This window comes from Panicum virgatum, chromosome 8K (genome assembly GCF_016808335.1).
Source record: "Panicum virgatum strain AP13 chromosome 8K, P.virgatum_v5, whole genome shotgun sequence".
NCBI lineage: Eukaryota > Viridiplantae > Streptophyta > Magnoliopsida > Poales > Poaceae > Panicum > Panicum virgatum.
In genome coordinates this window covers 14,909,653-14,929,853 of record NC_053143.1, presented here as the reverse complement: position 1 = coordinate 14,929,853, position 20,201 = coordinate 14,909,653, and the positions used below count along the sequence as shown (strand labels likewise).

General features: G+C 47.9%; 1 protein-coding gene across 1 annotated transcript; it reads right to left on the bottom strand.

Moving 5' to 3' along the window:
* Positions 1–16,667: 16,667 nt before the first annotated feature.
* Positions 16,668–19,349, bottom strand: LOC120645486. Its single transcript, XM_039922268.1, has 2 exons — positions 19,259–19,349; positions 16,668–18,203 (listed from the first exon to the last, which is right to left on the bottom strand). Exon 2 carries the CDS (start codon positions 18,183–18,185, stop codon positions 16,668–16,670), a length of 1,518 nt encoding a protein of 505 aa, XP_039778202.1. The 5' UTR covers positions 18,186–18,203; positions 19,259–19,349.
* Between the last annotated feature and the right edge of the window lie 852 nt (positions 19,350–20,201).

Sequence of the window (20,201 nt, the reverse complement as noted above, 5' to 3'; positions counted from 1 at the left end):
AGAAAAGTTACTATCCAAGGCGGGCAGGGTCACTTTAGTCAAAAACTAGGGATGAAACTGGAACAGATATTTTCCGACTATCCGTCCATCTCGAAGGGTTCTAAAACTAAATGGGACATCCGATATCCGAGCCCAAACAATTAATATTCGATCCGTATCCATATTCGGAGATTCAAAATTGAGTATTAGGATGAAGGTGCTGCTTGCTCCAATTATTCCTTGTTGCTTCTTGTCTTTGGGCGGTTCACGCTTGCCATTAATTTCTTTTACTTATGTCTCAGATGAAAACGTTTCAGATGATGAATGATGCCATGATGGAATGGAAAAGGATAATAGCATCTAATTATGCAGATCGGCATAGCAACCGCAATGTATCTAAATCGGCAAATCCTTGAGGAAGGTGATCATAAACGGTTGAAATGAACGTGCTACAAATTATTCTCTGCTGTTTTCCTAAACCAAAATAATAACAATAATCTTTGATTCTATCTCAGATTCAGATTTTCATATCCATCCCAATCATCCCGCCCTTGAGTATATATGGTGTTGTATATGGTGAGTTGGGGTACCGGTTATTTATGGATTCTTTAGGAGGAGATGGCTATGGTTATGTATTGGCCAAATGAGTGCCTTGATCATGTATTAGACTTTGAAGATTTACATGCATGTGTGCCATATTTGCAGATACGTAGCACTCAGTTATTGATAAATGATAGTAGTAAATATTTTTTTGAGATATTTTACAATGGTTGGAAGTGAATCCACCGGTACCAAGAGGTATTACTCTTTTTTTTAATGGCCTTTATGCTCTTTGTGGGATTAAAAATTAAAAAAGGCATCGGTCCCTTTTAGTATCGCACCCTCCTATTTGGTACTATTTGGTACCGGTACCATGGTACCAACTATTTTTAAACCTTTAGATCTCTTCCGATGGACGGCTCCTATTTTTTTCAACTATCGTAAAACTTGTTATTTTTTATTCAAAATCGAGGCCATTCTCTGCAACCTGCAACTTGGTATTTATTTTATGTAACAAGAGGGGTAGGATCCCTACTGGTTATATATTAAATAAATATAAAGATATTATAGTAGATTATGGACGTGTTTGGATGCCTGGGCGAGGCCTGGGCCTGCCCTGCGCATGCAGCTTTTGCTTGTTTGGATACCTGGATAGGGTGTTGGGCTTGGCCGACAGCATGCAAGATTCCATCTCTAGCTAGGCTGCGCGCGTACACTGAAATCGACTGTTCCCAGCTGGCCTGTCTCGCCCCATGCAAAGGTTGTGTGTGGGTAGACAAAAAGTGCTCGTGTTAGCGCATCATCTAGGGAATTCAACGTACCCCTTAACCACTCGGCCAAAGCGTCGGTTGTTGTCGACATATACCGGCCAAAGAAAAAACTCAACTCAACTCAGACAGTTGATGCCGGACCTTGGCTAAGCATGAGAATCCAAAGCGACGCCTCCAAGGAGGAGCGCAACGCCACAAGCACCGCCGTCGCCCGACCCAAAGGTCAGGGTTTGCACCCTGGAAGGAAACACGATGCAAAAGGAAAGGGGCAGAACGATGACGCTTCCAAGGAAGTAAGAGGCGCTCGAAGGCGTCACCGCCATCAGCTTGAATAGCGAGCAAGACTTTCGCCACCACCACCAGTCCCAATGCACGACCGTGCGCATGCAACAGTCCAATCTAAATTCGCTTGCCGAAGTTGCCAAACTCCAGTAGAAGCTCTGAAATGAAGAAGATCAAGGGAAATAGACAACACCGTGCCGAGATGGTCGCCGCTAAGCATGGCCTTTCGCCGTAATGCCATTGCACCCACACCCCAACCAACAGGGTGATACCACCAGATCTGGGCCCTCCAAGCCTGCATCGCAGACACACCCAACGCGCAGGGGCCTTGCCTCATCTGCCGTCAGATCTCACAACTCACCCTTCTCCACAACGCGTGGGGGCCTCGCCACATCCGCCGCTGGACCCCAAGCAACAGATCTGTTTCTTGAGTTGCTGTTGGAAGGTTGTGCAAAGCTGCCCCACAACCCAAAGATCTCCTCCAAATGTCAATCCGCCACCCGAGACTTGACTTGAGCACACAGCCACTGCCACCACACCGGCCAGCCACGAAAACACTTGCGCCATCTTCTGACGTTGTCCTACACCAGGAAAGCACCTGCTAAGCAGTGCCAATCGCCGCAGTCCGCTGCAAGCCCTGTAATCACGAGTTGTCTCTGTTGCAAGCGCGAGTTGTCTCTGTTGCGAGCGCCGTCTTTCGATGCAATCACTCACCGCACTAGCCATAGCCTTGCCGTGCTAAGCGCCGCGGTCCGCTGCCAGGAACCACACGACACGCCCGAAAGAACGAGTGGCCACCTGCGTAGATGATGATCACCGATACCACATGCCACCACTGCAAGCGAACGCAAGCTCAGACACAGCCAGCCAAGGCACCTCAACTCCACACATGTTTAGCCGCCGTTGTCGCCGCACTCTTGCGCAGAAGCTCGCACGCGAAGAGAGACGTAGGCACACAGCCAACACCCGCAACCAGAGCCGCCTTCAGCGCCGCGCCGGAGCCACCCTCCACCGCCCTCCTCGTGGATGCGCGGGCCTCTCGCGGTCCACACGGCGAGCCGCAGGAGCAGGGTGGGCGGCCTCGAAGCTCCGCCACCGACCTCCAAGGCTCCCCGTGGCGTCGTGCTTGCCAGAACCCACGCCGGCCAAGCTTTCTCTGCCGCCGCTGCGCCCGCCGACGACCTCTCCATCGATGAAGACACGCCGCGCGCCGCCTCGACGTCCGCCGCCGCCCCACCGCCGATAAGGGCCGCCAGGGCGCAGATCCGGCAAAGAGGGGCCGGATCCATGCCATAGGGGCCCGAGACCAGAAGCCCGTGGCCGCTGCCGGCAATGGAGGACCGGGGAAGGAGAAAGGAGGAGGGAACAGGCTGGGGGTGACGAAAACTCCCCGCCGCCGCCATCCTGGCGCCCGCACGAGCCTCTCGGCGGGGAGCTCCAGCGGCGGCGAGGCGGAGGTGGGGGAAGGGGAGCTCCGCCGGCGGCGCGGGGTCCGCCCGAGTCGCCCGTGGGGGCCGTCGGGTGACGTCACTTTTTATGAAATGGTCTTCTTGTTTAGATGTCTAGTTTATACATAGTTTTAATTGAGAGATAGAATGACGTGTGAAATCTACTCAAATACACACCAACTCCAAGCTGAAAGTGCATTATCCTTAATTACAACACAAATCCATGGCATTGGTCCTAATTAAGACGACAGAGAGCTACTACTTTTGTCCTAATTAAGCTTGTGAGGCTGCCATCACCAATGCGAAAACGTCAAAGATCTGCGTGACCTGCGGGTCCACCGGCACAGGCAGACCAAACTAGGGCTTGGAGTCATCCATGATCCATCCATCTCTGCCACAGCCAACCAACCTTGACAGCATTGCTGTGTAACTGAAGGTTGTGAATTCCCCCAGACCACCCAGGCTGCGAGGGGTCTTTGCTAGCCCAAAGGTAACCTCTGATGGACATTGTTCAACAGTGGCTCTGGACGACAGTAAATATTTGCTGGACAGTACAATTTATCCTTTTGTAACTATATATATACACATTACACACACACACACACACACACATATAGCATCAACGACTGGTTACCTGAACTTTGATCTTGCGTGCTAACGTAACATCACATAAAGACTATTGGCAAGCTCCATCACAATCTAATATCACACACAAACAACACGTTTTTTCAGAAGTGGAGTAATGCTAATGCACACCAAATAAAATATGATAATAGCATTATTATACTACATTGTGCTATATCATTTATCATGATATTTGTGGTGGCTATAAAACCATATATTTCTAAACACATAATAACATGGGTATATTATATGGCACCCGGAATTCATTTCTAGGACAATTTGAACACATTAAACAAGACGCCAATGCGAGGGCCACTGTGTTAGTTAATAACTAAATAACCCATAATTTACTAAGGCATGAATGCAGATTAGCCAAAATAATCAAGCTGAGTTGAACCCGTCGTCCCGGAGCTCTTTGTATGTGCACCATGAGCAACGGATCTAAGCAAAGAGACAATAATTAACATTAGACAAATACACATAGTACAAACTTAATTAATGAGATATCCAGCAAAAGTGTGTAACCTTTCTAACTTTAAATCAAAACCAATTAGTTAGTAAACATGAGAAAGTGTGTGCAAATGGAGTTATATGTTACCTTAACGATGGTTTTTTAATTATGAGCGAAAATCAAAGGCATAATATCGCACATCAGTGAGAGGTCCAAACGTAGGAGGAGGACTAATAAGGTCGACCGGGAAAGCCACGGAAGACCCAAGGTTTTTGTGTGCCATGAGCAGCCAGATGAAGGTAAGAAACTCCCCTCCTCTGGCAAGCTGCGTGGCGTGAGTCTCAGGCCGCGACTGGCCAGCGGCGTATATGATGATCCTCACCCACATGTCTCTCATCTCCTCCAGTGTTTCTTTACATGGTTCAGGCAGCGACAAGGTGGAAGCCTCCTCCAATAAGAACTCTTTGAGCTGCTAAAGAATGACATGCTGCTTTCCGCTGCCGCTGCCGCCTGTCATCATCGCCGTAAACTTGTTACCGAAGCCTTCTAGCACTGATTCAGCACTGGTAGCAGTGACCTGCAACATAACTGGGTGTGTAACTGAGGAATGTTGAGTACCTTCTCCTAGCTGTGATGAGTGAATTGTCAACCGTGCGGTGTGATCGTGTGCTTGGTCTTTGGTTGCAGGTACACGGGTGTCGAGTGTCGACGGAGAGCTGCCGTGGAGGTGATGTGGCCGATGGACCGTGCGGTGGACGGCGGTGAAGGACAGCCGGGACCGGAGCTCGGGCCGGGCGGCAGCTATGGCGTCAACTCCTGGATCGAGGGCGCAAGCACCGGTGGATGGCGGGTTTCTTGGTTTGCGCCACAAAACCAAGCTGGCGGACGGCGGTTGAAGACGCCAAGTCGTGGAGGCACGGGCGTCAGTCTCGGGACTGGCGGAGGAACGGGCGTCGACGGCGTCTAGGGCCTCGCTGCGGGCGAGGAGGTGACGGGCGTCTGGCGGCATCTAGGGCCGTCAGGAGGCCGAGGCGGGAACGGCGTCCAGGGCCACAGCGTGGAGGCGGGAATCATCCCGCGCGTGGAGTTTTGGTGGTTTTCTCAAAACCGGCCACCTACCCAGGTTTCGCGGACCCTCCAAAACCGCGGACCGGATCTTCATCTACGTGGTGGCATCGCGAAGAAGACTTCGATTCGAAGAAAGAACCTTGGGCGTCGGATGAGATCATGTAGATATTTCCGATTTAGCCCCTACGGGCATTTTAGTCTCTAGTTCAAGTCTAAGGGTATTTTGGACTCCTGCGTGGGCACTATAAATACCCCCTCACCCTCTCTCTCTCTCTCTCTGGCTCTCCTGTTTTTGCCCAGACGAGAGCAGCTCCCTGGCGCCTGCCTCTTCCTTCTCTCTGTTCTTCCTCCCTCTCTTCTCTCGGGTAGAATTTCATCCATGGATTCTTGAGACTTTGTACTAAGATTGATCGGGAAAGGAGGCCCTCTCCTCCTTGTGCCCTCGGGGCTTTTGAATTTGAATCAATCTTGTACTTTGAATGTCTTTTGTGTGATGAATTTTGGTTCTCCCATTTTGTTCTTTGTGCATGAGATTGAGGGCGATTTCTAGATGATTTTGTGACTCCTTGGGGTGCTTCTAATGCATCTAGCCTAGTGCTAAATTCCCCGGAATCACAAGTTCCTTCTATTGGAGATTTTCGCGTGCTTGAGAAAACCCCGTTCTTGCTCGGGAATTCCTCGATTCCTCCCAAACCATGGAGTGATTCGTCGATTCCTTTGGTGGGTATTTTCACAAGGTCTTTGTGATCGTGCCTGCAAAATTTGGTGAGGTTTGGACTTGTTTTGATCCTCCAATCGTCAAGTCTTGGATCGAAACGAGAGCAAAAATAGAGTTTCTGCGTCGGGTTGGATTTTTCCTATCACCGGTTGAACCGGCGTTGCCAATGATCCAACCGGTGTTCAATTGGGGTTTTCGACCTAGGTTTTTGGTTGCACCGGTGATTTAGTCTCTACGTGCATCGGATCAACTAGCGTTACCACTGGGTTTGCTGTTTTGCCCGTTCAACCGGCGTATAGAATTTCCTTGACGTCGGTTTAACCGGTGTTCAGCACATTTCGATTTGGTGGTCCTCTGGACAACTACACCGGCGCTCGTGAATGATTTCGTCGGTTCATCCGGTGTTCAGTTCGTCCATTTTGAGGTCACTCTGGACAACTGCACCGGCGTTATAATTTGATTTTGTCGGATCATCCGGTGCACAATCGCCGGTTGAACCGACGGTTTTTAAACCGTTGCATCGGATCAACCGGTGATAGCTTTTCTCTGCTGCCAGCTCTGTCTCACCGGTTTAACCGACGTATTCAAGTTCATATACGTCAGATCAACCGGTGAGTTATACCGTGCGTTTTTTTGGCGTTGTTTCTACGTGTTTGCTTCCGCGTTTTGTCTCGCTTATTCCTAAGGTTGCTTTGTGTTGGTGTAGCTTCTCCATAGCTACTCCGCACTTCACCTAGGACATTTGGGTTGGGTGCACACTTGGGATCTTAAGCCATACTTCCAATTTGAGAAAAAATTTTAATAGGCTCCCATTCATCCCCCCCTCTGGTCGCCTTTCTCGGTCCTTCAATTAGTATCAGAGCTTGGTTAAGGTTTTCATTACCCTAACTGGTTCGAAAACCATTTGGCGACCATGGCAAGTCTTAGTAAGATCCCTGTGTTTACCGGCGAGGACTATGCTTACTGGAAGGTTCGCATGCGGGTTTTCTTGCAGAGCTTGGGAGCCGAGATTTGGGATATAACCAAGAACCAGGCTTACGAGGTGCTTGCCATTCGGGTCACTCCTCTTCAAGTGACAGAGCACGAGGCTAACGCCAAGGCTGTCAATGCCTTGTTCGCTGGCGTTTCTCGGGCGGAGTTCTCACGCGTCCAGGGTTTTCAGGAAGCCCACAAGATTTGGACTTGCCTTGAGACCTACCATGAGGGCACACCTCAGGTTAAGGCTAGAATTTTCGAGACTCACCGGCGTGAATATGAGAACTTCACACAGGGGCTGGGTGAGAGCATTGGCGACATGTTCAGTTGGTTTCAATCGATTGTGAACAAAGTCAGTGCTAATAGATCTGCTGATGCCCTTGACTACACAGAGCATGAGAAGGCTCTCAAGTTGCTCTACGCACTTGACCGCTCTGTGTGGGATCTCAAGGTGAACACGATCATCGAGTCTGCAGGCTATGAGACTCTGACTATGATGAGCTCTTCAGCAAGCTCATGGCCACTGAGGTGGATAACCAGACACGAGCCAAGCTCAATGGTGCCCCTCCTTCCAAGAGCATCGCTCTTGTGGCCCAGGTGGATCGAGCTCTAATGCTAACTCTGCTCTTGGCTTTTCTCTTGCCTCTTTGCCTTCTGTTACAGATGAGCAGTTGGAGACGCTGGGCGACGACGACTTGTGCCTCCTCATCAGCAAGTTCCAGCGTGTCTACCACAACAAGCAGAGGCGAAAGAACCCCGGGTGCTACCACTGCGGCGATCCGAACCACTTCGTCGCCGGCTGCCCTAAGAAGTCCGGCAGTGGCTAGAACAACAACTTTGACTACTACCACCACCGCGACCGCGACGAGGGAGGCTCCAACAAGGAGCGTCGGCGCCACAAGCACCGCAGCCATGACCGGGACAAGGGAGGGCGCTTCGACAAGGAGTCGATCAAGAAGCGCTTCCAGTACAATGCCAAGAAGTGGGAGAAGGCTTTCTTGGCACAGCTCAGCGACCTTGACAAGAGCTCCGACACTGACCGCTCTTGTTCATCGACCTCCGACAACGACGACAAGAAGAAGAAGAAGTGGGACAAGGAAGCCACCAGCTTCATCGGCCTTTGCTTGGCGGCCGGTCGGCGCAAGAGTTTCTGCACCATGGCGGGTGAGGCCAATGGTGCTCGTGCGTCTCCAGGTGGACATGCTACACCGACGCACGACGACTCTTCTCCTGGATCCGAGAGTGATTCAAAGGTAAACTCCACTATTGACCTGCTTGATACTGAGGTTAGGGAGTTGTACGCCGCTCTCGACAATCAGAAAAAACTGCTTAAGGAAGCAACTAGAGAGCATAAGCGGCTTAGGGCTGAGCTGGCTTGTGCTAGAGAGAAATCTGGTGAGGATGAGTGTGCTAGCTGCATATCTCACAGGAACGATCTGGTTGCTCTCCGTGCCAAGCATGATGAGAACGTAGCGAACTTGGATGTTGCCAAGATCTCGCTGGCTGATGTGTCTCACGAGCTAGTCAGGGCCAAGCATGAACTTGAACTGGCCAAGGATGCTCCTATTGTTAGTGATGTGCTTGAATGTGACGAGTGCTCCATCTTTAAGTCTGATCCAGCTTTCTTGCAGTCTAAGTTTGCTACTGTTGTATGTGAGCTAGAGAAGCTTAGGTCTAGGCATGTTCTGCTTGGTGCTTATAAGCTTTGTCTCACGCTTAGGTCGGAGCTAGATGAGAAGAACGCATTGATTAAGTCTTTGGGGAAGACTAAGGTCGTGGAGTCTAGCCCACCTATTGATTTTCTTGTTTGCCCTGGTCTGATTTCTGACATGGATGATCTTGCGGTAGAGAAAGCCAACTTGGAGAATGAGAACACATATCTTAGGGCGATTCTTAGTTGGGTTTCTGGCCGTGAGCCGCAGTTAGGCATGATGATCAAGTAGTTTAAGCGTGGTGATGGGTTTGGGGTAGGTTACACCTACACGCAGTCAGACTTTGACATAATGTATGGTAAGATCGCCAAGGCTGCTAGAGTTCCGAGTGCTCTAAACACTGCTAGTACGAGCACGCAGCCTTCGCTTGTTGACCCCGTGGAGGGTGTGCTGAAAGAAAAACCAAAAGCACCTCCACAGAAGCAGGTTTGGGTTCCAAAGCCCAATGAGCTGAGGAATCCCCTCGATACGCTCCCTGCTGTCACAGCCCAGGTTGCCCAGAAGAAGGGGGCTGCTCCTTTACGTCCAAAGGCGGGGCCTCCACCTCCCAAGAGAGAGGTGAGGTACCACTGCGAGTACTGTCACAGAGACGGTCACTTGGAAGAGTTTTGCTTTCGAAGGAAGTGGGCTGTGAGGCGTGAGCAGGAGAGACGTAACTCGGACATGTACTCTGCTCTAGTGCATGGTCCTCCTCGCCGTGGTGGTAGGCAAGATGCTAGGGCGCGCCGTGTAGGTGGACGACAGGGAGACGGTGGTGATTACCATGCTCCTGCGGGTGGTCGCTTTGCCGGTCGTGCTCCTGGTCATCCTCAGTACGGCTATGGACCACGGGACCGAGGCTTTGGAGGAGGTTTCGAGGCACCACACTTTCCTCGCGGTGGTGGTCGTCAGCCTCGCGGTAGACGGGACGGGGGATACGCTTTGCTTGATTTTGTTAACCCTTCTGTAGAACAAATGGCTCGACACTGCTTTGCTTCACACTTTGCTAACCCCAGTGTTGAGACATTTGCTCACCCTTTGTCTCGCTACTGATGTGTAGGCCGGAGGCTTGGAGAACAGGTGGATCATGGACTCCGGTTGTTCGCGCCATATGACCGGGAATGACAAGTGGTTCTCCAGCCTCACCCCGATGCGCTCAAAGGAGTACATTGTGTTCGGGGACAATGGAAGAGGAAAGGTACGTGGAATTTGCACTGTTCATGTTTCCAATTGCTTTACCCTGAGAGAAGTTGCTTTGGTTTCGAACCTTGGGTTCAATTTGCTCTCTGTTTCGCAACTTCTTGATGAGGGGTTTGAAGTTCGCTTCAAGGAGGGTTGTTCTCGTGTTTTAGATTCCAGAGGAGATTTGGTTTGCCGGATTGTACCTCGCGATCGGGTTTTCTTGGTTGACTTCTCTGTAACTTCTCTTGGTCCTCCTTGTTACTTGTTGGCTGGTCCTTCTGTTTTGTGGAAGTGGCATAGGAGACTTGGACATTTGAGTTTTGACTTGTTGTCGAGACTTAGCTCACTTGGCCTGATCCGAGGATTGCCCAAATTGAAGTTTGAAAAGGATCTTGTTTGCCACCCGTGTCACCACGGGAAGATGGTTGCCACCTCTCATCCGTCGATTAATCAAGTGATGAACACTCACCCTGGAGAGTTGCTACATATGGACACAGTTGGTCCTTCTCGGGTGATGTCGGTTGGTGGGAAGTGGTATGTTCTTGTGATCGTGGATGACTTTTCTCTCTATTTTTGGGTCTTTTTCATGAGAACTAAGGATGAGACTTTCGAGTTTGTTCGAGACTTGATCTTGAGGTTGAAAAATGAGCTACCCCATGCCATAAGAGCGATTCGCAGTGACAATGGCACAAAATTCAAAAATGATCGTTTTGACACCTTTTGCAGTGATCAAGGTCTTGAACACCAGTATTCTTCCCCCTACACTCCACAGCAGAATGGGGTTGTAGAGCAGAATAATCGGACGCTGGTTGAGATGGCTAGGATGATGCTCGATGAGCATAGGACTCCTAGAAAGTACTGGGCTGAGGCGGTTAACACCGCATGTTATGTGTCCAATTGTATTTTCTTGCGTGCTTTTATGCACAAGACTTCTTATGAGTTGCGATTTGGACGCCAGCCCCGTGTTGACCATCTCAGAGTTTTTGGTTGCCGGTGCTTTGTGCTAAAGGAAGGAAAGCTTGATAAGTTTGAGTCTCGATCGTCTGACGGTATTTTTATCGGTTATGCTTCTCATTCTAGAGCTTACCGTATGCTGATTATTGATACTAACATCGTCAGAGAGACTTGTGAAGTCACTTTTGACGAGACTGCACCGTGCAATTCTTCTGTCTTTGAAGTTGTAGGAGATTATGAGCTCGGCACCTCCATCTTTGAAGATGAGGAAGAAGAAGCTGCCGAGGGTGATGCTGAGGCTACCACGCGTGCTGTGGACCCAGTTGCCTTTGCCACGAGCTTAGATGACGATGCCGGCCCCGATCCGACTACATCCACTTCTCGGGGGCCAATCGAGCAGGTGACTTAGCCTTCACCAGTTGTACCTGAGGAGACACTAGTTTTGGTTGAGGAGGAGGCGACGTCGACAAGGGAAGCACCGCGACACATTCAGCGTCGTCATCCACCTCAACAGATGCTAGGTGACCTCAACGAGCGAGTCACAAGGTCTAAGGTAACATGTATCGCTGGTTTTGCTCATTCAGCGTTTGTTGCTTCTTTTGAGCCCAAAGATGTTGGACACGCACTTTCTAACTCCAATTGGGTCAATGCCATGCATGAGGAACTCGAAAATTTTGAAAGGAATCAGGTTTGGGTTTTGGTTGAACCTCCACCTGCTTGTAACCCCATTGGAACTAAGTGGGTTTTCAAGAACAAGCAAGGTGAAGATGGGTTGGTAGTGCGGAACAAGGCTCGACTTGTAGCCCAGGGGTTTTGCCAAAAGGAAGGGATAGATTATGACAAAACTTTTGCCCCGGTAGCACACTTAGAAGCGATTTGAATTTTTCTTGCATTTGCTGCTTCCAAGGGTTTTAAAGTTTTCCAAATGTTTGTGAAATCTGCATTCTTAAATGGTTTTATTGAAGAGGAAGTTTATGTGAAACAACCCCCTGGTTTTGAAAATCCCAAGTTTCCAAACCGAGTTTACAAACTTCAGAAAGCTCTTTATGGTTTGAAACAGGCGCCTAGAGCTTAGTACGATAGGCTTGAAAATTTCTTGTTTGCTCAAGGTTTTAAAAAGGGATGTGTTGATAAAACCTTGTTCCTCATGCGCTCTGACTCTGACTTTTTGTTGGTTCAGATTTACGTGGATGATATCATCTTTGGTGGCTCTTCTCACGCTCTTATTTCCAAGTTTTCTAAGCAGATGTCCAGGGAGTTCGAGATGAGCATGATGGGTGAGCTGCAGTTCTTCCTCGGGCTGCAGATCAAGCAAACTCCTCAGGGCACGTTCGTCCATCAAGCCAAGTACACCAAGGACTTGCTGCGGAAGTTCGACATGAGTGACTTGTCTCCTCAGCCGACTCCAATCAGCACATCGACAGCGCTTGATGCGGACTTGGATGGCGAGGCGGTTGACCAGAAGGACTACAGGAGCATGATTGGTTCCCTTCTGTACCTGACAGCGACCCAGCCAGACATTCAGTTCGGGGTCGGCCTCTGTGCGCGGTATCAGGCTTCGCCGCGCACCTCCCACAAGCAAGTGGTGAAACACATCTTCAGGTACCTTAAGTTCACTCCTGAATTCGGTCTTTGGTATTCTGCAAATTCATCTCTTGTTTTGGTTGGTTTTTCGGATGCCGATTTTGGTGGGTGTCGGCTGGATCGCAAGTCGACTTCTGGCACTTGTCACTTTCTCGGTACATCGCTAGTTTTGTGGTCCTCTCGCAAGCAAGATAGTGTAGCGCTCTTTTCCACAGAACCCGAATACGTTGCCGCTGCTAGCTGCTGCTCTCAGATTCTATGGATGAAACAAACCTTGCAGGATTATGGGTTAAGTTTTGGTAGGGTTCCCATCTTTGTAGACAACATGTCTTCCATTTGCATTGCAAAGAACCCAGTGCTCCACTCCAGAACCAAACACACAGACATCAGGTTCCACTTCCTGCGAGATAACCATGAGAGAGGCCACATAGACATGATCCATGTACCATCCGAGAGGCAAACCGCAGATATTCTTACCAAACCACTTGAGCTTGAGACTTTTGCTCACTTGCAAGGGGAGCTTGGGGTTTGTTACCCCTTTTAGTTGCTAGCTTTTCTTTGGTTAGCTTTGTAGGTTTTATTTTCTCTACTCTTCGTTTTCTAGGTTTGGTAGTTGGTTTGTGCATATGCATTGTACATTTCTGCATTTTGCATTGCATCACTTGCACTAGCATTCTTGTATACATTGTTATGACCTCCTGGTGCTTGCTAGTGTGAGTTTATAAACGTGATCATGTTCAGCTTGCTCTTCTGTGTATATTACATCCTCTGATTATAGCTGCTTTTGTTTTGAAAATCTAAAAACATGGTCACCCTGTCTTAGCTACTAGCATGTTAGGGTGTGTTGATATGCTTTGCTATCTTATTCATGCTAGTGTAGCTTCTTGATACTTAACTTGTTGCAATTCATCCTGGTTCAGCAATTCATATTTGACATGATCTAAAATTGATAAAAATTGCTTGAATTGTGCTCGAAATGGAATGGAAAGATCCAGGTGGGATTGCTTGTCGCACTGATCGAGCTTTCGGGGCGGCTCACTTTGCACTTGTGAGAACCCGGGCAAGGCTGTGCATGACTGAAACGAGTGTCTTAAACTTCTGATTGCCTTTGGCATAGGCTTGGCCTCGTTGCTAAGTAAAGCATGACAAGCTTTCAACCCCTGGCATTAATAATTGCTTGATATAATTTGATTGCATATTGGATGTTTGCAACATGCCTTGGATGATTTTGGCTCACCTGTATGAGTTTGATTAGCACTGGTTTCCATTCCCTACTTGTTAGTGCTAGATCATGGGTGATGCTTTTATTTCTGCTAAACTGAACTTGCTTAGCTCTAGACATGATTTTGATATACCCTGTTGAGCTAGATACAGGTCTTGTTTATGGATGCACATGTGCTTTGTGACTAGATGTTGCTCATATCCTTGTATCCCTGAATGCTTTCACTTACACCTCCTGCATTGCATTCATTGCATAGCATACCTTCAGGGGAGTCTCAGTTTCAGTGAGAGTTTTAGGTCTGTTTAGCCTTGATGTGTGCATGTGCCAACAAGGGGGAGAAGTTTAGTGATCGAACAAGGGGGAGAATTGTTTGATTTTTGAGAGTTTCAAAAACTTGTTGTGTACAGGGCTTTGAGAGTGCATACATGTGGTGAGAGTTACACTGGTAAGGGGGAAATGCATTTCAGTGGGAGTTTCTGCTTTGTTTAGCTCCTGGTTTTCTCTTTGCTTCTGGCATGACTGTGTCGAGCCCTGCCTCTGTCTTTGAGGAGTCATGTTTGTGTTTGATCGATTGCGTCGAGCCGTTGCCCTTCTCTTAGGGAATCGATCTTTGCTTGGTCAAGTGACTTGTTCTTGCCTCTTTCGAGCTTTTGTCACTTGTTCGAGTTCTCCTTCTTCCCTGTTTTTCTCGGTTTCTGCTTCTCTCTTAGTTCGTTTTTGTTTCGTTTGTGGTGAGACAATGCACTCATCAAGGGGGAGATTGAGGAATGTTGAGTACCTTCTCCTAGCTGTGATGAGTGAATTATCAACCGTGCGGTGTGATCGTGTGCTTGGTTTTTGGTTGCAGGTACACGGGCGTCGAGTGTTGACGGAGAGCTGCCGTGGAGGTGCTGTGGCCGATGGACTGTGGCCGATCGAGGGCGTAACCAAAGCTGGATGGCAGGTTTCTTGGTTTGCGCCACAAAACCAAGCTGGCGGACGGCGGTTGAAGACGCCAAGTCGTGGAGGCACGGGCGTTGGTTTCGGGACTGGCGGAGGAATGGGCGTCGACGACGTCTATGGCCTCGCTGGGGGCGAGGAGGTGACGGACGTCGGGCGGCGTCTAGGGCCGTCAGGAGGCCGAGGCGGGAACAGCGTCCAGGGCCACGGTGTGGAGGCGGGAATCTTCCCGCGCGTGGAGTTTTGGCAGTTTTCTCAAAACCGGCCACCTACCCTGGTTTCGCGGACCCTCCAAAACCGCGGACCGGATCTTCATCTACGTGGCGGCAACGCGGAGAAGACTTCAATTCGAAGAAAGAACCTCGGCCGTCGGATGAGATCATGTAGATATTTCCGGTTTAGCCCCTACGGGCGTTTTAGTCTCTAGTATAAGTCTAAGGGTATTTTGGACTCCTGCGTGGGCACCATAAATACCCCCTCACTCCTTTCTCTCTCTGGCTCTCCCGTTTTTGCCCAGACGAGAGCAGGCTCCTGGTGCCTGCCTCTTCCTTCTCTCTGTTCTTCCTCACTCTCTTCTCTCGGGTATAATTTCATCCATGGATTATATCGATAAGAGGGTTCCAGGTGATAGCAGCTTTCCTTGGTGTTTAATCATGAGAGCATTGAATCAAAACAGATACATCATGAATCTGTGTGTTTTGGTTATGCTTAAATTTAGGAGAAAACCACAACCCGAATACTTGTTTAACTTTGCCCCATAATCCAAAGGAAAACTACATCCCGCTTTCAAGAATTCTAAACTGAAATTCTAAATATTAGATGCTGCATGAGTCCCCATGCCCCATTCCCTGACCGTACCAATGCATCACACCTAATCATCTAGCCAGAAAATGCAAGTCTGCAACAATAGGTCAATGTGCAGAACCCCAATTCCTAAATCATCTCTAACCTTCTTACCTCTAATCCCCTGAAGCTAGAATCCGACATGAGATTGCAAAAAAGCATTTTAGTTAATACTATGCATTTTAATAATATCAGTTAAGCATTTTACATTTCCAGTACGGGTAGTTTCAGTAAATCAACACATCATAAGCTTGTAGCCTATACTGGACCATGCCAGTGAAAATAAACAACTAGCAATATGATATATCAGTACAGGACTACCAAAAAAACATCGACTAGTCAGTACTTTTCAATACTCTATTGAATATCATAAGCATTTTCATTAGTGTTGTGTAGGCATTTTCATGATTTCAGTTCAGCATTTTAATGATATCAGTTAAGCATTTCAATAATTTACTCCATTGCTGCCAACTAAGACAAAGCTCATGATTGCAACAAACAAATTACAACAAAAGTTCCTGAACACACATCAACTAATAAAAATCGTATGTGTTGCAGAGTCCTAAACAGTGCCATCCACATCTTCAGTTCTTCACTTACCATCCTCTAGCTATAAATATGGATTGGTTGCATCACTCGGTTTCTATGAGCTAGTTCTAGAACCAAAACAACAAGCACAAAATTTATAAGTGGAAATGATAAAATCAGAATCATGTTGAACAACTAGATCCCTAGCCTCCTCACCTCGAATCCTCGATGATGGAGGAGCATCCATCAGGGCCGCCGGAATGGAGACTACCAAGGTCACATGGTCGTTGACCTCGCCCTTTCTCCTCGTGGATCCATGAAGCTGCTTGTGAATCCTGGTAGAGCTCAGCACAGTCACAGGAGCAGCTTCGCTGTGCGGGGCGCAGATCCATTGAGGAGGGTGGGGGTTTCGGGGTGAGGAGCATCTGATTCGCCGCTCCTCGCGCCGTGCGGCACGTCCTGCTCCGCGCAGCGCGCCACTGCTGTCTCCACACCGCACGCCGCCATTGCCCGCCCTGCACTGCGCCGCACATCGTCGCAGCCCGCCCCTTTGCCACCGTCGCAGCCCACCCTCGAGCCGCAGGGGAAGGGGTGTGGAGAGGGATGGCACAGGAGAGAAGGCACGATGGGGTGGAGGGGCGGTGCTGCGACGGGAGGGCCAGCAGGGGAGGTGGGGTGGGATTAGGGGGAGAGAGACAGGAAATGGAAGAAGGGCCAGCAAGGGGGATCGCATTGGGGTGGGGTGGGATTGGGGAGAGAGAGAGACAGGAAATGGAAGAATAAGTTTTTAATCAGAGGAGAGTATCGGAGGGTGGAGGGCGGTAGATGTTGCGGCCGCGTGGACGGACAAATTTACGGCCGGCTTGAAACTAGTCTTTACCCATATAATTTGACAGTTTCCGGCAGACACAAACCAAGCCAACTGTCTCCACATCCACACTTGAAACCTCACTCAGGTGTATGATTGTTGATATATGCAAACAGATTATGACAGCACTAAAATTGTCAGACAACTCCCTGGCCAGAGTACGCAGGAACCGACAAAGATGTTGCCACTCTTGTTTCTTGCCACCACTGGTTAATCCTCCAAAAGGGGATTTGAGAATGGCTTTAATCTCTTGCAAAAAACTCTCCGTGATATCGTCGTCCACCTGCTCGTACTTGGTGTCTAATAACTTGCTTAACCAAAACAACTTGCCAACTGCTTTTGCCATCTTCCTGATCACTCGTTCCGACGGGCTACTCGGTTTTTCCTCCTCGCATCCCACATAGCTCAGAAAGTTGTATTGCCCCATGTTGTTTGACCACAACGGAGTCTCCTCCGGCCATCCAATAATTTTACTGGAGACGAGCGTCCAGGACACGCGAATGAGGCGGGCACTACACTTGTTGGCCTTGAGCCATGACCATGTCCAAGGTGACACCATCACCATCATAAACATTGCGCAAACTTCCAGAAAAAAGCTTCCAGCAAATAATGTGTAGGTGATTCCAATGTCGGCTCTGCGGTAGTATCTTTGTTTCTTGTTGCCAACTATGAAGAGCACAAGGGCAACCATGGCTGCTAATTGAGACGTGCACAGAAGCATAATGCCATGCCTTGTCCGAAGCACTGCGGCCTTGGTATAGACATCACAATACATGATACCAAGTTCAACATCAACCAACTTGACCAGCTTGGCCAACTGAACTTCATCTGATAGAGCATAGCTCATCCAAGTTGCTGCACGGAAGCCTTCCGGTATCTGGAAGAGCGTAAATCCAGCAAATAAATGGCGAACAATTGGCGCTGAATCCAATGAAAAACAAACAATGCTAGAGTAGCTATCCTCCCGATCAAGTTCTTGATGGGTGAACTTGTTACCTTCTTCGCTATTGTAGCCAGTACTGATGTTTTGTAGGTTCCCGCACATGAGAGCCATCGTCCTCTCCCCATACTTGATGATTCCAGCAATAAACATGAAGATGCCCGGAACAAGAAGCCACACATTGCGCCAAGCAGTAGACTTCCAGAAGACATACAAAGCTAGGACCACTTGGACTATCAGATTCAACAAATGCCTCAACCACAAGCTGTTGTCCTCCAAGGAAAAAGCAGTGATGGTGTCCTGTCCGCCAAGATGAATGAGTAGGAAGGGCGCCCAAAAGAAAGCTATTGGGTTCTGGTTTTCTGTCACTGCGTTCGCTTCTTGTTTTGACAGCAAACCAAGGGCGTAAACTGCTATCAAGTCTGCCACCAAGTAAGCTACCCAAATGGTGCCACTAAGAAACTTGGCGCCACGTTGCCGAAGGCGACCAGTAAAGAAGAGGAATATTTGTAGCACGAAGCTGAGAAGCACAAGCAGTTGGATCTCCCATTCATTGAATCGTTGCAACAAGCTCCCCATTTTTCATCAGATTTCGTCCTATGCCACAAAACCACTAATTAAGGACATCAACAGAAACAACATTTCAGTGTGGCTTTCGCAAAACCAAAGAAAAACTTATCCTTGATCATTCGATCATTAACAAATTCTTAATTAATAGTATGTTACAACCAGCTAAAATTAGTTAGCTTGGAAATTGAAGTTGTAGACCAAAATACATTAAGGTACCAACAAGACTACTATAAGGTGTTATATACATTTACATAATAAACATTAGCTTATCAATATTAATAATAAATAAATCGTGTAATGTACTGAGTTCTTTTTCCAGAAAATATCAGAGTTTAATAAGCGAATAAGAGTTTGAACATTTGAAATGGACATGTTCCAGAAAATAAAAAGTATAGGAATTATCATGAACTACAAAGTTAAACGTCCAAATTTTGATTCAAAAGCTATGAAATTAACACTACTATTTTATTTCAGGTACCAAGTTCTAGGTCTAATTAGTAGCAATTGAAGTGATTGGAACAATAGAATTCAAATTTCGTTTGCACACCAATTTTCATTATACTTCCCCCGTTTGCTCACCTAACTACGGAACTTTGCCAAGACCAGTGGGTCTTCAGAGGGTGACTCTATCAAAGATGCAGGGCGCAGCTAAGGCGTCAATGGCTGGCAAATCTAAGGCCCCGGAGCAGCGATTAGTGTCAGCCAGTGCTCGATGGAGTAACTTGTTGGTTTGTGGGTGACTCAAGAAGCGACGACGACTATCGACTTCTTGGCAGATGCTAGAACCCAGCCCCTACTAGATTGATCACATGTATTTGGAGTAGTTAACTTGATCAAGTTAGGTGATAGGTTGTGACATCCTTATACACGTAATTAGAAGAAGTATTCAACTACTAGCCCATCAAGATATACACAGATAAATGCTACAAAATTCATCACGGCAGCACAATCAAGTACAAAGAATACCCGTGAGAACACATAGCGACATCATTGTTTTAGATAAATGGAAACACTAACGAGTCTAGTAGAATGCTCTTATAGCCTTATGATATAACAATTGACTATTTTTTATTGAACTGTACCTGGTTTGTGACGAACCGGCCAAGGGAGATTGCTCGAACGAACAGGCATGAGAGTTGAAGTGATGCACTGCAACAGAAAAATAACAGCCATCCACGTACTGGAAATATATACAACCAAAAATGTGGGGGGGAATAAGGATAGCTTATTCGATGCTTTTCTTCTTTGGAGCTGGCTGCATGGACAAGTAAGGAATGCATTGTCTTTCCAGAAAGCCCGACATGTCATTTTCTGATGCATGTCACAAGCAAGGATCGGAGCACACTCTTTCATTCAGGCTGTAAGGTAAAGGCAAAGGGGAGGTAGCGTCAGGTTGACTGAACAGGTAAAATGTAGGAGAAAAGAACATGCATGGAAACAGAAAAGTGGGCGACGGTACGGATGGAAGCAAAGTTATTGGAGGAACGGAATTTTGGGTTTTGCAAGGAAATCGATATTGGCGTAGTGCAAGCAAACGGATCTTGGAGCCACTCATGCTGGGCGTGTTACTGCTCGGCGCCTCGGCGATCCTCGGCTCGGGATGAGACGACGAGGACAACGCATCGAATTGGCGAATCCCAATAGTCAATCCTCAGTTGGGCTGGTATTCGCCAGACTCAACATTGAAGCCCACTACTGTTCGATGTTATTTTTTAAATAAGTGGAAATTCCATAAACAGTCATCACCTCACCGCACGTGGAGGCCGGAAATCTCTTCTGCAATTTTTTTTTTCTTCCACAACTTGCTCTAACACCCTAATTGTCAAACTTTTGCAAATTAATAAAATTTGCTAGAATTTAATTGCTTTTGTTTAAGGATTTAAGAACTTTCTAAGGTTTTATTTAATTTCTAAGGCAATTAAATCTTTTCTAAAACAAGTTAATGAATCATAGGAGTTAATTGTTGCATTCATGCTGGTGCATCGATTTTGGTTGCTTGAATTCAAATCTAAATTTGAATTCATT

Excerpts from the sequence above, each read along its gene's own strand:
- LOC120645486 (XM_039922268.1), bottom strand. The coding sequence starts at position 18,185 with ATGGGGAGCTTGTTGCAACGATTCAATGAATGGGAGATCCAACTGCTT.